Here is a 27,063-nt window from a genome sequence, read left to right on the forward strand (position 1 = left end):
ACAATCTGGTCCTCAACAGTCACCTCTTCTAGTCTTTGCTCTCTCTCATTTTCCACGTTCATCAACTCTTCAAAGTACTCTTTCTATCTTCCCATCACACTACTGGCACCTCTCAATAGGCTTCCATCCCTATCCTTAATCACCCTAACCTGATCATATATATATATATATATATATATATATATATATATATATATATATATATATATATATATATATATATATATATATATATATATATATATATATATATATATATATATATATATATATATATGTCAAATGTCAGTTAATAAGTGTCCAAGAGTACTAAATTAAATCGTTAGGATGTAGTTCAGGGTTGAATGAAATTCTGTAAAGTGGATTTGAGGTAAAAATATTGTCCCACTGTCGTCCGGTTTGTACACTACACACAAACGTATCGCCTACCACTGCGCATTCCATGTTGGCGCAAGTTGTCTATAAAATCAATATGTTATTTAAAGTTTCAGTTTGAGCTAAAACATGTGCTACACAGACACACACTCCTGCACACACTGCTTCTACAAGGTGTCGAAGAGAACGCGGAGAGACTGTGATCCGGCGATGTGCGCAGCTCGCCTTTCTTAAAAAGTCTTTAAGAAAAGCGCACACAAGAGTCCAAGGTCCATGAAAGTTCTGCTGATAAGCGGAGCCAATAAAAGCAGCCGTGCAGCAGTGTAAACACATGTCTACCTCGGCCCGAGAGGCCCGTATTCTGGATTTACATAAGGCTGCCATCAGCCGGCCCACTCATTATCATGTTTTATATCCCCCTGCGCTCAGAAAGCATCATGGCAAAGTTGCTCCATCCTCCCCTCCAACAGGGAAGTGAAGCAGCGTCCCGGAGCAGGTGTCACCGGCTGTAAACTCCCCACCGCGCAGGACCAGAGAGCAAGACAGGAACTTTACTTTGAATCTTTTATCGTTCAACCTGTAAGCCTGACTTTTCCTCTGCTGCAGCGCGCACCGAGCAGGCTTATGTTGTGTTTTTGATGTTCTCAAAAATGGTATCCAAGCTGACATCCTTGCAGCAGGAGCTCCTCAGCGCCTTGCTGGACTCTGGAGTTACCAAAGATGTCCTGATCCAGGCCCTGGATGATATGGACCCCAGCCCACCGAGCTTCGGAGTGAAACTGGAGAGCTTACCCATGTCGCCCGCCCCACCTCAGAGCGGCAAAATGAACGGAGGGGACGCCGATTCGAAGCCCGTCTTCCACACGCTCACCAACGGCCACGGCAAAGGCAAGCTGTCCGGGGACGAGGGCTCCGAGGACGGGGACGACTACGACACGCCGCCGATCCTGAAGGAGCTCCAGTCGCTCAACACGGAGGAAGCGGCGGAGCAGAGGGCGGAGGTCGAGCGCATGTTGGCGTAAGTGGAATAAAATCATATTATTTAAAGTTTAAAATGGAGATAAAACCTGTGCTTTAGTAGAATTAAACGACAAAGCTAAATCGGCCTCCCGACTCTCGTACAATTTACTCCAAATCCTCATGTTTATGGTTTTAAAAAAAAAAAATCATAGGCCTACAAATAATTTGCCCACTTATTTTTCTTTAAATCTTTCTTTTCCTTCTTTGTTTACAATTTTAAAATAACCCGCCATGGTTCAGTTTTGACATGCTGGTTACTAATTATCTAGATGGATTATTATTTCTTTACCTTCGCAAAATGACAACTGAACCGAGATCTATTTATTATTAACTATCGGCCACTCCACCTCTCAATGATAAAATACGGCGAGACGCATCACAGCAGAAAGTGAAAGCTCGGAATTTTAGAAAAGTTAAAAAACAACAACAGCAATATTAATAATAGCTATTATAATAATAATTATTATTACTATAATTATTAATATTATTATTATTGTTATTAATATTGACCAACCGTTTTATGATTTGATTACTTTGCCTTACATTATTATAAATTGTACATTCTTTTGTATAAATTTAACAATATGTCGATAAACCCATCGTGATAAAAAAACAAACAAACTTGTCATCATTTGACGCTCTTGTCTCAAATTAATTTTTCTCCCCTCGAAACACTTATTTTCACTTCATCCTTACACCTGAGGCTTTAACGAGACCGGAAGAAAATCAAAACTAACCCACGTGTAGTTAAGTTATTATTAATTTAATTCTATAAATCATCAACTGAAAGATACACAGTGGCGTGTGATTAGAGTGAATGGAGATCTGGTTATTCATTGTCAAAAGTTATAAACTAACATCTCCCACTTAACCCGCAGACTTATGCAGGCCTCCACATTCTCCAAAACAAACAGTCGTGTGTAGATTTGCTATAATTACCGATGTCAGTCTGGCTGGACCTGCTGGAGTCTGATAGTAGGCCTTCATTGTACATCCGATTATGTTTTACCACGCTGTCGCTCAGCCGTAGAAGAACAGGACGCCTAATGGATTATGTGAACGGATAATTTCACAGGTAGGATTCCGTACGTTTTAAAATAAATACAGGTAAACGAAAATTACTTTCAACAAGCTACATTATTACAAATTCATTTTTATTCATTTGTTTGTTTGTTTGTTTTTTTTAAATTGTACAGATAAATAAATGACTCCTCACAGTATTCTGACCTCAGATTTCAAATTATCCTCTCAGCATTGTACTTTAAAAATAAACGTTTAAGTGAGAAACTTTTGTTTAATGTTACACACATTTAACAAAATCTCTCTAACTTCACAGATGAAACAAAGTTGTTGTTTTTTTTAGTTTAGTTTTTTTTTTTTTTTTTACAATTTTTGCTTTATTTGGATTTTTGTTTCGCAGTTTTGTGATCCTTCGAATTTTTACTACACAAATTGACTTCAAATTTGTATAAACCTGTTTCTAATTAAATCATATAATAGGAACCGAATATCAGTTCCAACTTTCCAAGTTTGTAGGGTCAACTTGAATTAACCTTTAAAAATATTTACAGTGAATTGAACAGTGACAAATTGGTCTCCTGTGAGACATCTTGTAACATTACAACACATTTAAACTTACTGCCTTAAACCTGCAAGGCCAAAAAAAAAAAAAAGAATTTCATGAGTGTCTCAATAGAATATTTAAATATTTATACAACTAATACACCGTTTTTATTAAAAACTAATTAAATATTTTAAAGCTGTTTCCCTCTACAGGAATCATTTTAAATTTTACAATATTAAATTAGCAACATTAATTTTTTTTAAGTCTTCTTGGTGGTGACATTGCTGTGTTTTGTCTGTGTTTCATTGGAACCCAGAGAGGATCCATGGCGCGCTGCCCGCATGATCAAAGGTTACATGCAGCAGCACAACATCCCCCAACGGGAGGTGGTGGACATCACAGGGCTGAACCAGTCTCACCTCTCCCAGCACCTCAACAAAGGCACGCCCATGAAAACACAGAAGCGAGCGGCCCTCTACACCTGGTATGTCAGGAAACAGCGGGAAATTCTCAGACGTAAGTTAATATTTGAGTTTCTCACAGCTCGGCCCCAGCATGTAAAGAGCAGTTGGCCACTGCGCTGCATTTTGTTTGGCTTTCAAACTTGTTAGTATATTGGATTGTACAGTTCCTCATTACCCTGGATGATATATACATTCACCATCACTTGCGTTAGATCCTCCTAATATTGCTAAAAAGAAAAAAAATGATAGAAAAAAAACTGTTATTATATGTCAATAAGCTTTCTTCTCATGTTGTGATTTCAAATATTTTATTGAGTGCAACTTGTCTTATTTTACAGAGTTCAACCAGGCAGCTCATGGTTCTGGCAACAATATGACAGACAAAGGCAATCAGGATCCGGTGTTTTTTTTCCCAGAATTCAACACGTCTGGTCAGGGTCAGCAAGGTGACGAGATGGGCAGCGAACCCTCCAATAAAAAAATGAGACGTAATCGTTTCAAATGGGGGCCTGCGTCCCAGCAAATTCTCTATCAGGCCTATGAGCGGCAGAAAAACCCCAGCAAGGAGGAGCGGGAGACGCTGGTCGAGGAATGCAACAGGTACAAAATGATGACACATTCCTGCAGCTACCTAGAAAGAAAACATCACATATGAAATATCCATACAGATTTTTCACCTCGTATGCGTGTGTCCACAGAGCCGAGTGTATTCAGAGAGGCGTCTCCCCCTCCAAAGCTCAAGGCCTCGGCTCTAATCTCGTCACCGAGGTGAGAGTCTATAACTGGTTTGCCAACCGGCGGAAAGAGGAAGCCTTCAGGCAGAAGTTGGCTATGGATGCCATTACAACTCAGCCCCACAGCATCAACCCTCTGCTGTCGCCACATCATCCCCAGAACAGCGCTTCTCCTCCCAGTAAGACATGAACAGCACACAGATTGTCTCATCATGACACACTTTATTATATCATAAGTATGCCAGGACAAGTCTAAACACGGCTACAGTAGAATATCTATATTGCCTCTTTTTGTCCTTGAATGTTTATTCATTATGAAAAACTCATACATAAATTATCCACAATGCATTTTGAGTTTGGCAGTTATCACAACTAATACAGATGAGCAGCAGAGTAAGACAGATTTATCTGTCTCTAATGGAACGTCCCAATTTCATCTTCAAACTGAGACTCTCGGTTGTCCTACTGCTTTGTTCTGAGCCGCAGAAGGCTTCAAACAACAGTATCCGTCAAATGCTGAATTCAACCCAGGCGTTAAATAATAGGTGTTAACTAATTTACATACAATAGAGCAAAAATTGTGTAATATCAATTTTCTGAGGTGTGAAAATGCTGTCAGAATTGGTTAGAAACACGGCTGATGTGATCAGAGCGGCGGAGAAAGAGGGGATGAGTGATAAATGAGCGTGAGTGAGTGAGCTGAGCAAATGCCATTGTTATTCTGATCTTTGAAAACACACTGAGAACAATCCACATTGTACCTGCAATCTCCACTCCAAAGTCAGCACGGAGAAGCATGACACAAAGGGCAGCAGTCCTGTGACAGTCCAGGGTCAGGCCAGGGTCAGGGAGGGGGGAACACCCTCGACCCGATTACCTTGCCATAACGCCGTCATTTCCACGTTTCCTCCTCCCATGCAGGTTGCTAATGACTCTGCTCAGAGAGTTGCCAAAACAAGGAAATGCAGAATGTTATTGCTGTCACCATTTCACCCCGACCTGATGTTTGCATTTGAAGTAATTAGTATTGACTGAGTCTACCTGGTGTATAGGACATAAAACAAAGCTGATAGGCCTCATGGACCATTATCCTCCATGCCATCACTCACCCTCCATAAAGTGATTTGAGAGACTCACTCAGAGTCTATTGTTGTCCTCTTGTGTTCGAACACGAGGCACACTTTGAAGGGAAAACAAACTGTTTGCCTTGGCTTGCTCTTTTACCTTTGGATAAACTGGTCTCACTTGTGGATTGCCTGTTTGCTCGAGGATTTTTTTTTCTTCTTGTTGCTCAGAACACCTGACCAGACATTGACCTCGGGTTACAAAGGTTGGTGGAAGGGTCGAAGTTTGGCAGGAAAAAAAAAAAACCTGAGCTGGCTGCTTACAAGGTGTCCTGCTGGCATCCTTCTGACAACATCAGCTGGTTTTCAGTGTCAGCCCCTGGCCTGACAATAATATCCCAGCAGGGCGTCTCATTGCGTTGCTAGGGCATGGCCTGTATTATGCATGCTTAATGGACAATTAAAATCCTTTGCTACTACATCTCCCAGGCCTTTGATAAGGAGCTCTTCTGACTCCTACTCCCTATACTCTACCTCGGTAGGAGGTCCCATTGTCTGTGGTGTATTAGAAGACTGCAGTGACTGTAACCGAGGTTCATTTATCTCTGCTGGGCCTTCAGGAGGACTGATTTTAGAGCCTCCCCCATCACATTTATGGGCAGCGGTTTAGATGCTGAGGCTGGGTGCAGACTTGAATCAGCAGGAGCTGTCCACTGAGGTATGGGCTCTTTTCTGGCCAGACAGGACTGATGGCCTCTTCTTTGCTCACAGAGAAAGCCAGGCAACCCCCTCCTTAAGTTGCTACCACACCTTTGGTCATCAAGAGAGGTCACTGCGTGGTCAGATTAAAGAAACTCCTCTTACTTTGGGAGTTTTTATTGATTTTGTTACAGTTCGCTGGCTGGTTGGTTACAACCGGGTAAACCGTCAAACGGTGTGGCGGGCAGTTTTGGTCGTGGCCTCTTTGCTTTCAGAAATTAAGATTCCATAATGTGAGCCGGAATATGTGAGCACCTACGTGTGTTCTCTATGCAATGTTTAGATGTTGTTTATCTGCCAATTCTTCATCTATTTTATTTGACATATTTTTGCTTCAAATAATGAGTGTAAATATCAAGGTACTAAATATCATAACAAAATATCATCGTGTTGGAAAGGACAGCAAATGAAATTAAATGAAAGTACTATTTTTAAACAATAATATATTGAGGTAATTGTACGTGAGTACACTTGTACTGTGTTTGATTATTTATTTATTACTACATACCGTTTTATTTTAAACTATTTTTATCAAATATTTTCTTCACTGCTGAGAACATTTCAGATTAAAATGAGCATATTCTGTATTATTAAGAATATGTAGCATTCAGCATATACTGTATGTATGGAATATATTTTAATAATCAAATACAAACTCAAAAAGTAAATACAATGTGACAGTTTATGCAGATATTAAAGACATCTAACGCTCCAGTTATCTGGTGAAGCCAGCAGGCTAACAAGCTGGCCCCAGTCGTCCTGTCTCATAACCCTGTGACGGTCTGACTGTACACACATTTGCATTTTCAGTTGTTGAGATGAGTGTGAAAAAAGAGTTAAAAGAGAATGCAGTGTTTGCTTCCCACCCACAAACTTGTGTAGTTTCCTAAGCAAGTGTTTCTGAGCATCTTGTGTCTTCTATTTTATTGCCCACTTCTCAACGCTTTGCTCACATCAAATTAGGCCTATATTATACTTTTTATGGTTTTCGCAGTGTCTCAACTTTATTGGAATCTGACTGTTCAGAGTAGTTGCTCTAAACTCTAATAGCTTCTTAGACTGTTTAGTCACGTCCATTTCCTGTTGATCTGTAGCTCCAAATTCATGATCCATAAAGACTCAATAGACTAAGGAGACACTACATGGGCTGATAACTGAGCAAATAGCTGCTCCTAGCTAAAGCCAAAAACCTGTCAAAAAGAGCAATTTGAAGTTACTGTGGTGATTCTGACCTCATTTGATTCAACAGGTGTGAAATATGTACACCTTGAAATCGATGCTTCCAATTTGTTTTACTCACAGAAATCTTTCTGTTTGTTGCCTCTCATCAATTTTCTGATGTTTGACTTATTAGTTTCACAAAAAAGAGACTGTCTTTGATAACCACTGGAGATTTTGTATTAGAATTTGAGTGAGAAGTATTACATTATTAAAGAGTTCAGAAAACAAATTTAGTTTTCTCCAACAAAACTTGAACTGTTTTCCTTCATTATGAATAAGCATATGGCCTCTTAGATTAAAATTGTAACCGACTGCAGGGAATTACTGAAATTTCTCAAAATATAAATGAAGCATCATCAACCAACATTAAGGTTTGAACAAAAAAACAAAAGATTTATAATATTTACGTAATTGTATTGTTTTTACATGACAAGCCTTAGTGATTATTTTGTACCCTGTGATATTATTCTTTTCTGGATTTGATTTGATACATCCCTGGGGAGTAACACTGAAATTTTTTTTGTGTTGTTTGAAATAGTTGTTTGTACAACAACTATGTCAAATTAATTTTCATGCAGACATGGTAGCAAAAAATTTAAATTACTGTCAATTTCCCATTTAGGGACTAATAAAGTATGCTTCTTCTTCTAAATGTTTGCCAGACCAATTGATGGTACTGTTTTAAAATATAGTTAGATAACGATAATGGATAATTAAATTATAGTTCAGGTTGATTGGCCGGTCCCAAATTGCCCGTAGGGGTGAGTGTGTGTGTGTGTGTGTGCATGGTTGTGTCTTTGTGTGTGGCTCCGCGGTGCACTGACTACGTGCGCGGAGTGTCCCCCGCCTCATGCCCTATGCCAGCTGAGTTAGGCTCCAGCTCCCCATGACCCGCTACGGCAGATAAAGCGGCAGAAGATGAATGAATGAGTATGGTATTACTCAGTAATTTTTTCCTTCCAACAGCCATGCATAAAGCAGGTTCATATTGTCAGCTGTATTGTCAAAACAGTTTCAAACATAAGCATTTTTATGTCCCCAAAAGATGTTGACACGAAAAAAATAAAAAAGGTTATGATTGCATGCAAAGACAAAGCGTTTAATTAGTAAATACTTGCATGGGAAATTGACTGCAGAACCGGAAAATAGATGTTTGCTGCATAAGTAAGAAATTGGAATACTTTCACCCCCACAGTGAATTTTACTGCTGAGATCCCCAAATAACTGAGTCAATTTCTGTGTAGGCTAAACTTCATTGTTCTGCAAGTTGCAAAAATAGCAGACTCAGAAGTTCCAGATCAGATACAGTGGGGGGGGTGTTATTGGTGGAGTGCACTGCTTTCCTTCACCTCAGGCTAGCTAAAAAAAAAGGCAAACACATAGAAAAGATGGCCTAGCTCTGCACTTTCCTCTGTTCTGTCTCTCCCAGAGTCACAAAGAGTAGCCTGGATACGTCCTGCAGAGACCCAGGAGGTCTGTCATATGCAGGGGCACCACAATGAGCGCTGCCTGGGGTTGGGGAGGCAGGCTTTGATACTACATGTGTCACACAGGGATCTAGAGCCTTTAAAACAGCTCAAGATCTTACTGCCACTCCCCTTCTGAAGTTCCTGCCCTCCCCCCAGTTCTCTCATCCTACAGGACAATTCTCATTTCTGACGGTATATCCAAATAAAATGATCTTTACACACAAAGTCGGTTTTGACTTGGAGTTTGTCTCTAGAATATCTCCTGATTATGCTTGGATAGAATGTGGCATAGAATGTAGAAATCTTTTTTACGTAAGCCAAGGTTCCCTGCAGTTAGAGTTATTACCTGTCCCAAAGAAACAAAACTGTCCTGAATAGCATCCTTTTCTCCCTCTGACACTTAAAGAGGTCACCCAGCACAGAGATAACTGCCTTTTTATGAGCCCTCTTCTATGGGGGTCATGAGTCCAATGGACTCCTTTATTGTTCTGCGGCAATGTTTACAAGGCAGGCTTAACTGTTGTCAGGTTGCTACTATGTTTTAGAAGACAATATGAAGTCTGTGGTCTGAACAAAATGGAGGACAGGTACTTCAGAGACTGAGCTATGGGTCTGTGTCTTTGCCTCAGACATTGCAGCAGCAGTTGTATTTCAAGAAGGAGTCTGACAACATGTATTTTAGCTTAACATAAGGATTTTTAGTAGATGGGAACAGATTGCCTAGCTCTGTCCGAAAGTTAAGTTAAAAAAAAAATCACTTTATCAACACCTTATAAGGCAAAAGAAAATAGGCCTGTGCTTGTTTGAGTTCAGCGATTTTCTTAAAATCTATATTAACTTATGTGTCTTACTGAATTTTGGCATAAAAAATATGTGACATGTTGTGTACATACTCAAACAAATATCTGGACAAACATCTGAAAAGTTCCATTGATTAAATCACCGCTGCACAACGGCTACCTCGAAAACCTTTCTGGACTGTATGCCAGTAAAGCAGTGGTGATTGGACTGAAAAGGCAGTGTCTCTGGGCTTGATGTCAAGTTGTAGTTATAAACATACTGTACTGATGCACGTTAACATTTTGTCTGAGGCTCTAGAGCAAACTTTCATTCTACAGGAGTGATGCAAAGTCAATGACCCTTTGTCTTCTCTAAAGACCAAAACGGTGACAGAATGTTAAAATTTCACAAAGGTCAAAACATATTAGTAAAAAGTCTGATGTGAAAAAGTCTGATGTGAAAAAGTGAGGACAAGTAAATTTCTTTGTGTTTTATTTTCAGTGGAATCTCTATCATTGCCTTTTATTTGTTCTGATGCTAATACAGGCTTAAATGTTTAACCTTCTTTTACGGGAAACATTTTGTTATAATGACCATTTTTTCTGCCAAAATTCACCATTACTGTTCTCATACCATCTGCTACTGCTGTAATATGGCACAGATGTGATTATAATCATAATAATACAAATAACAAAAAGGATAAATTCTGTAAGAACTTCTCTATCAAAAATAAAGCTCCTGTGATTTTCTTGCCCTGACGTCTCGGGTAAACGTTCTGATCTGTAAACACATCCTGGTCCAGTTTCCACTGCTGACAAGAAATCAATGCCCCCCTTCATTGGTCACATTTGGTGTCAGTGCCTCCGCCTCTTTTATCTCAGTAGCTGTATATATATCACTGCATCCTGTCATGTCTGACTGACTTTAGCAGGGCGTCTGAGCTGACACGCCTGGGTCAGGGACGCGGGCCTTGGCAAAGAGGAGAGATCTGAGTGTAAACAGAGTCTGTCTCTACACTGTCCCTGAGGTGGGGGGGGGGTGTGCTCTCACTGTCAGTATGAGGCTGAGACCACACGACAAGAATCTGTTGGACATTGTTAGCAATTGTGTAATAGATACTCAAATGGGAGGAGGGGGGGGGGGTCAGTAAACGTGAATGAAGGTCCTGGGGGAGTGAAGAATGTCTTTTGGGCTCCTAATTAGAGACAATCAGCTTAGACACAGGATTGAGTGATGATGCTACAATAAAGATTTCCTTTCTGCCCCTTCATTATGCTCATGACAAACATAACTACATTTTCTCAAGTGCTGTTCTCGTTAAATAGTTGTCATCTCACTTTTGTGAGTTTTTTTAAAACCCAACATCATTCATATGAACACTTCATATGAATATCATCCATTAAGCACAGTGGTAGTCACCCAAAATGCCAAAGCAATGAAACCTAAGTAAATGAAACTAAATTAATTTAATAGATTTGAAAATGATCGAGGTTGGTGAATGATATAGCACAGGATTTCGCTGGATTGTAGTTATTTTAAATATTTCATAATATAGCTTTATGCAGGCACAAACAGATTAAATTTAACAAAAATATAAAATTGATCTGGCAAAGACCGTCCTAATTATCTTTTGTCCTGTCATCAATAATGTTCTTCTCAAAATTATTATTGACCCTCTGGAGGAAGTTCTACCCACATGTTGAGAAGCACAGGTCGGGATTACTGTATATGAAACGTCAACTACCTGGAGCGGAAAAGTCCTTCTAATATGTTTATCAGTATTACTAATGGGACAATGTCGTATCCACATGTCATGCTGGAGTAATTGTGGACATTGTCAGTGGTGTTCTTGTGCATGTTCAAGATTGTGATGGGAGTTTTTGCGGTGCGTGTACACAGTTCATGGCCTTGGCTGAGCTATGCAGATAGCCAGCGGGTCAGTGTGTTTGTTTGCACTGTTCTCCGCTGTCAGAGAGTCAAAAAAACAGGTGGTTAGTTGGAGAAACAGCAGTGTCGCTCAGCGCAAATTACGTGGACGCTTTACGTCTCTAACCTGTAAAACTGGTACGGTTACAGGACGTAGCAGCTGTAAAGTGAAACTAAATGTGTGTGTCTGTGGCAGTGCGTTACAGCCAGGGCCCCGGTGAGGTCACCTCCTCCACGACCATCAGTCACCACAGTAGCAACGCCATGCCATCCAGCCAATCGGTGCTCCAGCAGGTGTCTCCGGGAGGATTGGACCACAGCCACAGTCTGCTGTCACCTGACGCCAAGATGGTGAGTGAACACACCTGGTCCCTGGTGGCCTCAGATTAGATAAGACCCAGTCGGTGCTTAGCATAAACGAACAAAGCAGGTTCCTGAACCTCATGCATAGACCCACTGGCAAGAGCCAACAATTAGTATATTGTGCTGCTCTGTTTGAAAGGTGGAGCCGAGGTGGCAGGCCATGGCTGGTGTAGCACGAAAGCCTTCACCAGAGTGCACCAGAGATATTCATTGCTCAGCCAATAAACCTGACAAAGAAACATTCAGTTCTTATTGATTAAATGCCTCACAGAGAGGACCCACAGGTGGAGCGCTGCTTGTTCTGCCAGAGAAATGACGCCAACATTTGATTATAGGCCAAGCATTTTTTTTTTCTGCTTCACAGTTTCTCCCTTCTGCCCTAGTCCAATATTTGATCAGTGACAAGAAAAGCTGCAGATGGCCTTACAGCCTTCGAGTAGAGGTGCCACAGTACTTTTGATATATGATGCGAGATTTGTCAAAATATTTTGCTTGGAATCGAATTAAAACCTTCACGAACAAACAATCCAACCACTTACAGTGCATCTGTAAGTGCTTCACTTATTCCATATTTTGCTATATTACAGTCTCATTTCAAAACGGAATTTCTTTTTTCAATCATTAAAAGATCATAAAAAATAAACTAAGAAATCAGTTGTATATAAGTATTCACAGCTAAATACTTTGTTGATGCACCTTTGACCACAATTACTCTTTTTGAATAAATTGCCATAAGCTTGGCAAACAAATCTGCCCATTCCTCTCTCCAGAGATGTTCGATCAGATTCAAGTCTGGGCTCTGGCTGTTCCGCACAAGGACAATCACAGAGTTGTTCTGAAGCCACTCCTTTGATATCTTGGTTGTGTGCTTAAGGTCGATGTCCTGCTGAAAGATGAACCATCGCCCCAGTCTGAGGCCTTCCAGTTCCAGCCCCTGAAAAACATCCAAAGAGTGTGATGCTGTGCAGAAAGCAGCAGAAATCTTACTGTAACCACCTCCATACATGTGCCTAGAGAAAACCGTGTCTTGAAGGTCTATAGACAATTCTTTTGCCTTCATGCTTGGTTTGTACTTTTACATGCACCATCACCTGTGGGGCCTTAAGTAGACATGTTTGTGTGCCTTTCCAAATCTATGTCCAAATCTGAATTTACCACAGGTGGACTCCAGTTAATCTGTAGGAACATCTCAAACATGATCAGTAGAAACAGGACGTCCCTGAGCTCAAGTTTGAGCTTTGTGGCAAAGACTGTACTTACATAGGTGATGTCTTAGTGTTCCTATTTTTAATACATTTGGAAAAATTTGAAAAATTTTTTAAATCACATTATTTATTATATGAAGTTTTTTGTCATTATAAATCTGTAGAATTTTGAGGAAAAAATTAATTTGTTCCATTTTGTAATGAGGCTGTAACAGGAGGAAATATGGAAAAAATGAAGCCCTGTGAACACTGAAAGGATGCACATTATCTTGTTCAGGGTAATGCCCAAAACTGTTTGCAAACATCCCTATCAGACTAAAAGACTTCTACATTTTGGGAGATTATTTGAAATGACCACAGTGTGGGTTGTGTAGCCAGTGGTTTGTATTTACAGATGTGTCACCCGCCCATGTGTGCTCTGTGGGCAGCTGGTAGTCAGTTAAAATCAGCATCTGGGCTGCTACATCTGGGTGTAGCAGCCCAGATCAATAATGTACATCCATCACCGTACACACAGGTGTTGTTTTGTAGACTTGGATTGGATAAACATCATTTTAAAAAACTAACACGCCGGTACAAACATTTTCAGTATCCCACGCAAACACTCAGTCATCTGTGCTGACATTTCTTGTATGATTTGTTTCTCCGCCTCGTCTCTCTTATCAGTATTTTCTTATTTGTATGTATGTCTCTGAATGTACAAGTGGAGTTACACAAGCAACGTGTTGTTCAGAAAAGTCTGATCTAAGTCAACATTTATGTCTGTTGTTTGTTTAGCAGCAACATCTTTTTTGCTGTAAAATACATTAATGGGATTTAGCAGAGGAGAAGTTCAAACACTCATAACTTTGAAGGGAAAAGTCTGCTGGTAAAGGTGTCAACAATAAAATAATGCTGTTGTTTTATTTGCTCCTTTCCCAGATTTCAGGTTCAGGTGGAGGACTTCCTCCAGTCAGCACGCTGACAAACATCCACAGTTCACATCACAGCCATCAGCAGACACAGAACCTCATCATGCCTCTGTCTGGAGTCATGGCCATAGCACAGAGTGAGTTCTCTCTCCCTTCCCAAGACAAATCTTTATTCATCACGATATGGTTTAACAGAAGTTTTACTGTTCCTCCCCAGGTCTGAACACGTCGCAGTCTCAGACGGTACCAGTGATCAACAGCGTAGCAGGCAGCCTCGCTGCGCTGCAGCCGGTGCAGTTTTCCCAGCAACTCCACAGCCCCCACCAGCAGAGCCTGATGCAGCAGTCCCCCAGCCACATGAGCCAGCAGCCGTTCATGGCTACTGTTACACACTCACACAGTGAGTAACACTCAGCTCTGCACTGCTCATCTCTGGACGCAGGTGTGCTCTCTAAATCAGCCGGTACACCTACGTGTGAACTTTAGCTACCGGTTTAACGTCATGACCTCAACTGAAAGAATAAAGAAAAAAGATAAAATAAAAAAAGAATCATGGAAATGCCAGCAAAAATATGCAAGCATTTGTGGAGAGGGATTTTGGGACCTATGCGACCTGTTATTGTGTATTAGCTATGACTCTCTTACTTAAGTTCAATTTTGGTGTCCTTCATGGAAGCATCTCTACTAACATGACAAGAGAAAAAGAATGTTCTGCCAAGTTCCCCAAACTGTTTCTTTGTGCTAAAATTTGAAATGAAGCGTGAATTTCCACTTTTTTGACTTTGGATCAGATTTTACCTTTATTGGTATGTCCAGGAAATACTGACTTTCTTGCTCAAACATTGTGTTTTTTCCTTTGAGCTTTAAAATACGACCTTTTTCAGAGAAAATCCAGCCTCAACCCCGACTTCAACCTAGTGAAAGTAGTCCCCAACATACTGTACAAACACAATTGGTTTCCGAGGGGTTATTCATAAGTTGAATTGGTTATAGGTCATTATTATTTGAATTTCAAACTGTAATCACCATTTGAGGTCATTTCAGTGTAATTACTACTCCAAATAAAAAAATACTATTCCCTAAGCATGTAGCATGTAGCTTACCTTTAGAGTGAAGGGAGAGGAGGACAATGGAGGAATTATTGTGAGACAGAGTCAGAGTTGTCATCAGAGAGATGGTCACCAATACCACTATCTTTACTAGCCTTTGTTTTATCATCCATGATAAATAGTAAAGTATCCAAAAAGTATTTAGAAAAAAAAAATTGCAATGTTGAAACTGTGATTGCCTGTCTGAATTTTCTCTGCAGTGTATCCTCACAAGCAGGAGCCCCCCCAATATTCTCATCCGTCACGTTTCCCCTCGGCCATGGTGGTCACAGACGCCAACAGCATCAGCACCCTCAGCTCCATGTCCTCAAGCAAGACGGTTAGTCATATACCCACATTACATCCCATAATATCACAGTTAGATGCATGTTCTCACCTCTGTGTGGATGCCGTTGTCAGATTTAGACTGAAAAAGTCAATGTACTGTATAATCAGGAGCAGATGCACGGAAATCAACAGTATGTGTGAGATGTTTTTTGCAGTAATTCTTACCCTGTGCCACAAGTAGTCCTGTTCTGTCATCAGACTTAAAAAGTTCTGTAACTGTACTCATGTCCCCTGTTGGCACAGACATATCACCCTCAGCATGCTCTGATTGAAACAAACAACACAATCAAAGCACACACTAACAGCAGTACAGCACTACAATAAGTGTGTGTGTGTGTGTGTGTGTGTGTGTGTGTGTGTGTGTGTGTGTGTGTGTGTGTGTGTGTGTGTGTGTGTGTGTGTGTTATGATTGTGCGTTGACTTGTGTAATTCCTGTCACATTAGGATGCTCCTGTAAACAAGATGGTGCAACTTGGGGGTCTCTCCTGGGTAAATACAATTTCATCAGTTCAGTCATGCACTACAAATGTGTGAAATCACCAAAACTGCACACATATCAAATAATTTAAGCTCTTTTATTTAACAAAGGTTTTGTGTGGGGGTTCTTACTGATGTGTGAATGCATTCACACCACTCAAATCTGACAGAAGAGGCAGATACATGCATATGACCTCCTCAAAATTGTTAATTCTTCTTAAAGATCCATGTGATCAATCGCCTCTCCCCTCACCCTGAACACCTCTTCATTAACACTGCCTCCTTTCATTTTCCTCTCCCTGGTGAGAGTTACCTCTGCCATCAGGAAATGAGCCTTGCTGTTAATCAAAGTCCTCAAGCCTCATGTCCTGCTACTTTCCTCCATGCTACACTGAAGCTGGAGATGAGATCGCTAGGCTTGTGGGGGTAGAGGTTTTTTTTTTTTTGAGTAATTACACCTCTTCCTCTTTCCTACTTCTCCCTTCTCTCGGTGATCGCTCTAGCCTGAAATGTTGTCCCCTGTGCTTTCACACGCTCAATTTCCCACGCTGAGGTAGGACACTCATACCGCCAGGGTGACACCGACAGACTGGACTGCCTCCTGCGCCAGAGCAAATCTATATGAGGCTTACAAATAAAGATAAATGTTGGACCCACAGTGGAAAAATTCCCGGTAGTCAAAATACAAAACCACAATGTAAAATTACTGTAGATTAAATTTGTTCAGAATTCCCAGTCTAATCATGGATAAACACCTAAGTTCAAACTAGTACGTTGTTGATTAATTATAATAACTTCATTTTGCAGTTTCATTAAATCAAATCAAATCAAACTTTTATTTATACAGCACCATATCATAACAGAAGTCGTCTCATGGCACTTTAATCCTTGTCAAACTTCTAATTCTGTGTCTGTGAACCATCTTGTGGGTTTGATAAAATTGGATTTTTATGATTTCACACAGCATAATACACACAATGTTTAGAACCATGCTTCCACGACAACTAATAAGAAAACAGTGGCGTGTCTTACATTAACGTAGATAACAGAGACAACAGAGATAACAATGTACTTTAATACTATAATTAATGTGAGGAAACAGATCAATACAATTAAGCAGCCAAAATTTGCTGGTTGGCTGTGAACACACCTCTTAAAGTTAAGTTGCAGGTGAGACAGAAAGACACAGCTAAAGCAGCATCGATCAAATGAGAGAGTGAGAGAGACTCATATTTAAAAACAAAGCAAAATAAATTTTAAGTTTTCCAATGGGAATGTTGTCCAGACTGCTTAGTTTGTACAGCTTCATTTGAAAGAGTCACAAAGAGAAAGTAATCTTATTATAATTTGCATTATAGCCCTGATCTCTCTTTCTGTTATTGTCTGTATTCCACTGCAGAAAGGTTGACACCGGGAAACATCCAGAACACAGCAACACAAAACACAGAAATACAGATGGCAAACAGGGTGTCTGCAGAAACAGACATTTGTAGTGAGTCAGAAGAGATGATTTTTTTGTACAAAGCTATAGGTTATTATTTTAGTAAAGTTCTTTGTATTACGCATATAGCAAAAATAGTGAAAGGTGAACATGCAAACTCGAAAGAAAGAGCTGATAAGGCTGATCACAGAGGGACGTGCGGCCCAACAATTTATTCTCTGCAATAGAAGAAAATACCCAAAGTAGCATCAGCACGTTTGTTTTTACCCAATCCTCCAATCACTTTTCACAACTAATTTTTCCTCAGCTTACTAATCAATTAATCCAAACTTCCTGTCTGTTTATGTATGATACACATCTTTACAATCATGTCTTAATTTTTTAGAACTGTAAAGCAGCGTTCGATAGAGTAAATGTTATACAGTAAAAATATCAAATAGAACTGAATAAATGTACTCAAGAAAAGCAGGAACACCTCAAACCTTTTCTCAATCAAGGACTTCATTAATTGTGTTTCTGTGTTATTCTCCACCGGCAGCATCGCCTTGTCCATCTCCCAAACAAATTTTATTTAGAGAGCAATTAGCCAACAGACTGTCCCAGGTATTTCCTTATCAGGACTTTATTTGGATGGGGCAGATTTCTTCTCATGACACGACCGACATGCTCAGGCTTTATAACACTCATTGTTTGCCTCGAACCCTCCATTATACCTGGGTCTGTTTGAGACTCACCTTTGCTAAGAGCCCGACGTCTAATGGCTGAAGTCTTTGCTGCGGGTCAGCTTTATCAGGTGAAGCTGTTTGCTGCCCACAGGGTCACACCAGGGTCACCTGCCTCCACCCTAGAAGAGGGAGGAGAAAAATAAATTCTACAAACAATCCAAAAAAAGGGAGCATTTCAATGGAACTAAGGCTTCGGGAGAAGAGGGATGAGGAATGTGTTTGGTCAGGTGTGTTGCATGAAGGTGCAGGAGGGATGTATTTACCAGATGGGGAAGTATTAGTATAATTTGCCGATGTAAAATTTGCAATTCCACATTATAATAATACTGAAAATTAAAAAAATACCAACAGCAAGTGCCACTGTACTTAAGAATAATACATACCTCACTAAATTCACTTCCAGCTTTAGTAAATGTGTAAATTACAGATTATATACCTGTGTTACTGGACAGATTGTATTTATTGTTTTATGTAACACAGACCTCCCTCTCCTCCTCCTTTCAGTGTCCACTTCAAGCCTGGTGAGAGTGTCCACCTGACTTCCTTGCTGCCCAGCAACTGGAGCACATTTTTCCACCCTCTCACAGCGGTAGCCATGACACTTCTCTTAATAACTGGCAACGGCGTAGCTGGATGATGAGTCAGTCAACAAACCAGAGCAGTGACGACGATGGGCTAGGCAGTGAATGATGAGAAATGGGGACAAGGATGGAAAAAAAAAAAAAAAAAAAGACAAACTTGCTGCACCTGAAAGCGAGGAGACTGTCGGTCGCACACAAATGATCAACAAGGCTGTATGATTTAACACAATTTTTGTCAACACAGTATTCACTTTTTTTATGACCTTTTTCAAAGGAACAAAAACCAGGCACTCAAAACTGCGAGGACCTGAAGGCTCTGGTGTATGACACTGTGATTTAAGGAAACATGAAGACACACTGAAACTAACAGTTAAGCAGCTTCTGATGCTGAAAGACTCAACAGAGGCTGAAGTTCCTTGACAACGTTGAAGGCAAAACAAACTGCCTTGCACATCTGCAGAATTGTATGACAATCACAATAATCTGTATTGATCTTAATGGGCTTTAAAGGAGTCTTCCATGTTATTCTTTCATACTCAGTTTTCTGCACTTGCGTTAGTGCAGGTGATTAATCCCCTCTGACACTGGAGGGATTCATCATGTGGAGTTGTTCAATATGTATACTGTGATTGAAAAGACTTCGACAATCTTGAAAGGACTATGCAATGCGTCTATAGAGGTATGCAATTCTTTGTATAACTGGATTCTGCACAGAACTCAACAAATATGCACTATCAGAGTCACCAATAATTATTTTATACTGGAGCTGCCTGTAAACTAACACAAACGAAGACGTGTGTGGAAAAAAAACGCCAAAGAGTGTAGTTGTAGTGTAGATACAGCTTTATTTGTCACCCCGTCTCAAATGTTAGCCTGCAGTATCTACAACCCTGGTTTGCCTTGGATGGACTGACTCACACTCTTTAAATGTGGCCCTTCCCCTTCATGCTGTTTGCACACAGGTTCAGGTGAATTTCAGGAATGAAACTCACCCTTCCTCTTCCACTTCCTGCTCTATGACGAGGTAGACCAGCAGGATAAACATTGTCAATAACTCCTCATCACAAATGATGCTGTGGGAACTCCTGCAGTGACAAAATGAAAATATTCTGAAGTATTGAGACAGAAAACAGGTGCATTTGTCTGGTATATGGTGAAGGAGAGAGGCATAGTTTTAATCATATAGGAATCCACCGAGGAAGCTGCTGTGGAAAGAGGCTCCCACACTAGAACCATCAGGATGAGTTTAGATAGACATGGAAGCAAAGTGATGTCTCATGTCATTCACACAAGGTTGAACACCATTGGGTTGTTTGGGTTCATTTGCAACAACGGTGAAGTAATAAGACACTAGCTGCAAGGTAGCTAAATGATGAAGCAGTCGTGTCTGTGAGAGCTGGGTGTTTCTGTTCAGTTTAGTCAGAGAATGCACAGTTATATTCCTCCCATCTCCCTCCATTTGGCTTCACAAGTTTATGAAGCAGATTCACAGACTAAAACACGTGAATGTTTATGTCCATGTCAACTACCAAACACAACATGCTGGTTTAGCTGGTTGCATCAGGATGCGAAAGGTTGGCATTGGGTTGAAATCCATCAGAAAAAAAGTTTTATATTGATCAGCCAATGTTTTTATGTAACAAAATGCCATATCAACCAAACCCTGAATATTTTAAGTGTTGAAGATCCAGTCTCATGTTCAATATTAGGTCATTACATTGTTATTACTATGTTGGTTTGTGACTGTTATGGACACATCACCTGCCATCTGATCAGAGGGCACCCATACTTGTGTGACAGGGCATGATTTTTTTCCTCATAATGTATTATTTTTGTATAAAATTGAAATCAATCATAAATCATTATTTATACTTTCTGAGAAAATATTGATATTTCAAGTAAAGTTTTTTTTTTTCGAAAATGATTTCATGGTTCTGTTTATTTTTTGTGGAAAAACGATGACAGGATCTATCTATCTATCTGTCTATCTATCTCTCTGTCTGGGTGTCTGTCTGTCTGTCTGTCTGTCTGTCTATCATTCCATTTATCGATCTGACATATGAGTATAGCTGGCTGAGAAAAATAAATAGACTCTGAAGTTTATAAATCTAAAGTGCACTTTTCATCTCAGGTTCACTCTAACCCTAACCCAACATAATATTATGGCAGAGGTGAATTGATTATTCTCATCAAAAAAGTTTTACATGTAAGAGTTGACTACAAATTGAAATCTGATTTCAGGGAAACCAGGAAAAACTCTTTCGTGAAAACAAAACGTGACGACATTTGAAGTTGAATAGAAAATTACTTGGACACTGCAAGATGGAGATCTGGAAACCGCCTTGGTCTGTTTGGGCACATTATATCAAGATTACACAATAATTACTAAATTTTTAAGTAATATATTGAGATAATTTAGGGTCAATCTGAACTATAGTCAATCTGAACTATAGTATTTCAATATATACATTCAGCCGCCATAGAGCAAAATTATACTTCATTTATTGAGCCCTGATTTTGATCTCCACTACCTCCTTTGAGAAAAATCTTTAACCGTTTTTTATTATCACTTGTGTGTTGGGCTTTTAAGCTTGTTGCTGAAGGTTGCTTTGTGGTTCAATAGAAAATGGCATTGCTGGACAATGGGAGTGAACTCTGCAAGCTCAGATAACAATTTCATGTAGCTTCACACGGTAATGTAAAGCATTAAACACCTAATATCCAGGAGGTCTTCTCCATTTTTTCTATCCCTGTGTTGACCTGCAGCCATCAGGGACCCTGCTGAGGGAAGCCTTGTAAACCACTGATGTTGCTCTATTTGGTTCTCAATGGAGCCTTTGATTTTCAGACCCAGGAAGCCTTTAAAGGTTCGACCATGTCCCCTTTACTCTTTTCTCTAAAAAACTGAAATACCATGAGGCTCATTAGCATCTGTTAGAGTTTGAAATACAACACAGAATTCTTTAAAGGACAGATTTATTTATGCTGTGAATTAGGATTGGAACCACAATTGCCCATATGCTGGGTAGGTTTCTGGCCATACATAATTTATATTTGCTAACAGCTCAGTACTATTATTATAAGGTTGCTTAGTGCTGATTCAGAGAAGTACTGATTTTAGAGAAGTACAGAGAAGGCCAAATGGAGCTGCATTGCGTTTATGTAGATCTGGAGAAAGCTTATGACAAGGTGCCCAGAGAGGAACTGTGGTATTGTATGAGGAAGTCTGGAGTGGCAGAGAAGTATGTTAGAGCGGTGCAGGACATGTATGAGGACTGTAAGACAGTGGTGAGGTGTGCTGTAGGTGTGACAGAGGAGTTCATGGTGGAGGTGGGACTGCATCAGGGATCAGCTCTGAGCCCCTTTTTGTTCGCTATGGTGATGGACAGGCTGACAGACGAGGTTAGACAGGAATCTCCATGGACTATAATGTTTGCAGATGACATTGTGATCTGTAGTGAGAGCAGGGAACAGGTGGAGGAGAAAAGCTAGAGAGGTGGAGGTTTGTCCTGGAAAGGAGAGGAATGAAGGTTAGTCGCTGTAAGACAGAGTACATGTGTGTGAATGAGAGGAACGCAAGTGGAAGAGTGAGGTTACAGGGAGAAGAGATCAAGAAGGTGGAGGATTTTAAGTACTTATGGTCAACAGCCCAGAGCACTGAAGAGTGTGGAAAAGAGGTGAAGAAGCGTGTACAGGCAGGATAGAATGGGTGGAGAAAAGTGTCAGGTGTGATGTGTGATAGAAGAGTTTCAGCTAAAATGAGAGGAAAGGTGTACAAAACTGTGATGAGACCAGCGATGTTGTTTGGTCTAGAGACAGTGTCACTGAAGAAAAGACAGGAGACAGAGCTGGAGGTAGCAGAGATGAAGATGCTGAGGTTCTCTCTGGGAGTGACCAGGAAGGATAGGATCAGGAATGAGTACATCAGAGGGACAGCACATGTTAGAGGTCTTGGAGATAAAGTCAGAGATTCCAGACTGAGATGGTTTGGACATGTCCAGAGGAGAGATAGTGAATATATTGGTAGAAGGATGCTGAGTTTTGAACTGCCAGGCAGGAGGCCTAGAGGAAGACCAAAGAGGAGGTTTATGGATGTAGTGAAAGAGGACATGAAGGTAGTTGGTGTGAGAGAAGAGGATGTAGAAGACAGGGTTAGATGGAGACAACTGATTCGCTGTGGCGACCCCTGAAGGGAAAAGCCGAAAGGAAAAGAAGAAGAAGCTTAGAGCTGATTCAGATTTACAAGATAAACATCTCCTCTTTGAAGAAAGAAAGGATCGCCAGCTCTTCTTCACCTTCAGCCTGAAGGGAAATAATGACTGTAGAAGCAGATTGACATTATTATTATTATTGCATCCCGCTTCAAAGCGTTGATGTATTGTAATTGTCAGTGTTCGTGTATTTGTCTGTCCGTCCGTCTGTCGGTTGGTCTATCTGTTCGTTAGGATATCCACCAAATATCTTCGCAACCGTTGCAGATAGAAAGATGAAACGAAAAGCACATTACTCGGGCGGCAAAGGGGATGAAAATGAGATGATGACGTTGACCTTGAGAAAACGAGGTCAAGGTCATATTTCAACTTTTGTACACTCAGGATCCGGATAAGATAAAAAGGCGAGGGAGAAGGCCAGTGTCAGTGTAAGACCATAGATCAAAGCTTTTGCTTTGATCTATGGTCTTACACTAGCTGGCATAGGGTGTGAGGCCTACGGGCAATTTGGGACCGGTCAATCAACCTGAAGCGCATGCTTTTGGAGGTGGGAGGAAGCCGGAGAATCCAGAGAGAACCCAAGCAGACACGGGGAGAGCATGCAAACTCCACACAGAACGGGACTCGAACTCGGACCCGCCGTGTTGTGAGGCGACAGTGCTACCCACTGCGCCACCGTGCTGCCCTAATATTATTAATATTATTAATATTATTAATATTATTAATATTATTAATATTATTAATATTATTAATATTATTAATATTATTAATATTATTAATATTATTAATTGTTCAAACTAGTGAAACTGAAACTTATTACTGCAAATTATGTCACCTGTGTCATTATCATTAAGAAAGAAAATTTGCTCATACAAGCCACACACACACACACACACACACACACACACACACACACACACACACACACACACACACACACACACACACACACACACACACACACACACACACACACACACAAGGACCTATACAACATTAAGAGAGAGGGGTGCAGTGAAGGGCAGCCACGTAGTGCCCGAAGAGCAGCTTGTGGGTTTCGGTGCCTTGCTCAAGTGCACTTTGGCAGTGCTCAGGAGGTGAACTAGCACCTCACCATCCATCACACTCCATACTGAATAATAATATTTACATTATACGTGTATTAATAATGTATTTTATAAATTTCCTCAGTGGTGTGTTTGCGTTTTATTTCATCTGATTGTCGTTAAAGAAATATTGCTGTATCATAAATGTGACATTTCTGCTTCATATTATTATTATATTTCTGCTTTGTATTGTTTTATATTTAATTTTTACATTTTCTAATTTACACCTAAACATTGTATTTGTTATCTTTGAAGTAAAAATGAACTCTTAATGCCCTTTTTAAAAAAAATTAAAATTTATGAAAAGTTGATAATAAAAGATAATGTTGACTTGACAGGAATTCTGTGTATCTACAAGTCTATATTTACAACACAGTAGTGACTTTGTTTCCTTTGTCGTGTACATTGTGTCCTCAGTATAGTACATACACAAACATAAAGTGCAACCATCAGAGGTTATGAGGTTATAAATGATAAGAGTAAAGACGACACCATGAACACAACAGAGATATTGGACTCCATCCAAGGCTGGAGAGGTCAACCTGGGTAGTGAGATGTCACCCCGAGAAGAGAGGACAGGGACAAAGAGGCAGAAAGTGGAAGCTGCAGGTTGAATGTGGCCGTGTGTTTAGCAGAGCCAAAAGAAAGGACACTACATCAACTCCAGCTGAGGACCAAGACTACCCGGCAGGGGTTAAGGGTCAGGAGGCCACCCTCTGCCGAGGATAATTGGTCACTGCAGCCAGAGTCACCGTCGAACTCTCTACAGAGAAATACATGCACATGTATGGAGCTGTTCCGACAGGAGTCTTCCATCAACGCCCCCCAATCAAGGAGGCCTCTGTTGTGCTCTTGCACAGTCATGGAGATCAGTCGGGCTTCCGTAGTAACAATTAGCAGCCTTCGCCGTACATCGCCACCAGCACCACCTACAGTGACAGCTAGCCTGGACCCGGGAAAAGATTTGTGGCTTTTGATCCCAAGTTAATTCATTCAGTTCAATACAACTCATTAGCATTCACTGTTTTATGTTTAATGATGAATGTCTTCATTCAGTCTTCATCAAACACCATAAAGTCACTCATATACAGTAGAACACAAGTACTATGCAAAGTATAGCATTTTTAGTCTGGCAAAGAAAATATAACTTAATGAGGGTATTGATGACAATAATAACGTTTGATGTAGTCTTTATAAATCTTCTCAGGAAGCTCTCATATTTCATTATCACCTTGTGCAGCTTTAAGAAATCTTTTTTCAGGACAGAAGACTGTGATGCTTTCCCCTGAATCATGTAGGACTGATCATTGATATCAATATCAGAGATACATGAGCTGGTTCAGATGAATCTCTGCAGATGAAAGTGCGAGTCTGTTTCCGCCACAATGAGTCTAAATTCAAATAATTTGCATCTGAGACTGAAAAACTGTAAGAAGCCCTGGTCTGGAGGAATCCTGACAGATTGATGTTGTCATGCAGATGCTGTCAAAGGCTGGATTCTGGATGGTTAATGATTTATGAGGTCTGTTGGGATGCCCAGAATGGGACTTGGGTTAATATTCACCTTTTCCCGCCGGACCTCCTCTCTTGGGGGGCTGCCCACAGCCAGTCTGGATCGAGGGGACGCGACAGACTGACTCAGCTGTCCTCCAGCTAAACCCGGGACACACAGCAGGGAGGGAGCTCACGCTCTGCTCCGGGGGGGCCTGTGAATGGACCCAGAGAAGAGGAGGTGATGGAGGACTTGACGAGGCCTCGTCACCTTTTAATGGGTTTCCAATAGGAGCAATAAAGAGCATCAGAAATCATCCAAATTGCTGAAATGAGCTCACATGGGCAAACCAACCACACAGGTGATAAGTGAATTCCTCTCCACACTCATTTCAGTGGCTTGATTTGCTGAGGAGCTTGACATTAAATGTTGTCTGCTCAAGAGAGAAAGTTTTCCTGTGCTCACCTTAAACAATCTGTATCACAACTTGTTTACAAACCAGCCCTGGTCTGATATTCAGATCACACTAGAGTAATGAAGCAATTTAAAATCCATGAGTATCAGGTCCTTTGCTCTAACAGGAGGCATATTCTGTTTGGTAAAAACACTTAGAATTACAAAAACAGTTACACACACACACATATATAAATATAATTATTACAATAATAACATAATTAAAATAAATATTGAGAATTATAATAAATGTAATATGTAATTCCAATGATACTAATGATACTACTCTACTACTACTACTACTACTACTAATATTGATAATATAATAATAAAATAAAATAAAAATAAAAAATCAATAGGAAAACAATCACATCACTGCTTCCATCACCTGCATATAGAATCCTATAAAAACAATTTGTTACTGTTTAAGAGCTTAAATGTGTGTTCAAATTGAAACACCAGTTTTTTCTTTAGTTTTTGAGTTTTTAATTGTGTCAGTCTGAAGCCTAAATGGTTGCGTTAGCCCCTCTGTCATGTATAGTGACCCTGAATCATCGCTGCTGAATAGACCTGACTATAGAAAAGGTTGAGGGCAGAGCAGGTGATGGATAAGAACAGGGTTTGTCATCCGCTGCCTTACACTGCACTCATTAAGCTGTAAATCTTTCACAACACTCTCTAAGACAATGCTGGAGAAGCTTTTCTTGTCGATTCACCTTGTCAGTGGTGTAACAATGCAACTACAAACTGAAGCACTGTCAGTATGCACAAAAGCAGCACCACTTTAAACAGCCAGTAAAAATGTTTTACAAGACATCAGTGGAGAGATTCAGGTGAAATCAATACATGAAACATAAAATATCACCTTAACATACATCATCTTAACATACATCTTAACATACATCAAAATATCACCTTAACGTACATCAGAGTAATGTGTGACACATTTGAAAGCAATTAGGTAGACTAACAGAATGGTAGTTTGAGAGCATTTACATCTGCTAAGGCTGCAAAACATTTCCTTGATCTGCACCCTAAAATGATTCCAACTTAATACACACCTCATTCCCATTCAGGTCCACCTCTTTAAAAAAATCTCAATGAAATCTGTTTTGGTACTGAGAAGACAAGACAGATCAGAATCAGAATACTGTCTTGCTTATTAAATCCTAGACCCACTAAAGTCCTAAGGTGGAATGACATGTTTTGCCCACAGGTAAAATTATTGCATTTATATATACATAGATTTATCATCAGAATATTACTTTGGTGTATAAGGCAAGGTA

The 27,063-nt window shown here is 40.2% G+C and overlaps 1 protein-coding gene across 1 annotated transcript; it reads left to right on the top strand.

Moving 5' to 3' along the window:
- The first annotated feature begins 718 nt into the window (after window positions 1–718).
- hnf1ba (HNF1 homeobox Ba) lies at window positions 719–20,439 on the top strand. The gene is made up of 10 exons (XM_068317432.1): window positions 719–1,393; window positions 3,276–3,475; window positions 3,762–4,023; window positions 4,122–4,336; window positions 11,573–11,727; window positions 13,866–13,992; window positions 14,073–14,255; window positions 15,165–15,283; window positions 15,736–15,780; window positions 18,439–20,439. Exons 1-10 carry the CDS (start codon window positions 1,014–1,016, stop codon window positions 18,457–18,459), a joined length of 1,707 nt encoding a protein of 568 aa, XP_068173533.1. The 5' UTR covers window positions 719–1,013; the 3' UTR covers window positions 18,460–20,439.
- Window positions 20,440–27,063: the final 6,624 nt, after the last annotated feature.

This window comes from Antennarius striatus, chromosome 6 (genome assembly GCF_040054535.1).
Source record: "Antennarius striatus isolate MH-2024 chromosome 6, ASM4005453v1, whole genome shotgun sequence".
NCBI lineage: Eukaryota > Metazoa > Chordata > Actinopteri > Lophiiformes > Antennariidae > Antennarius > Antennarius striatus.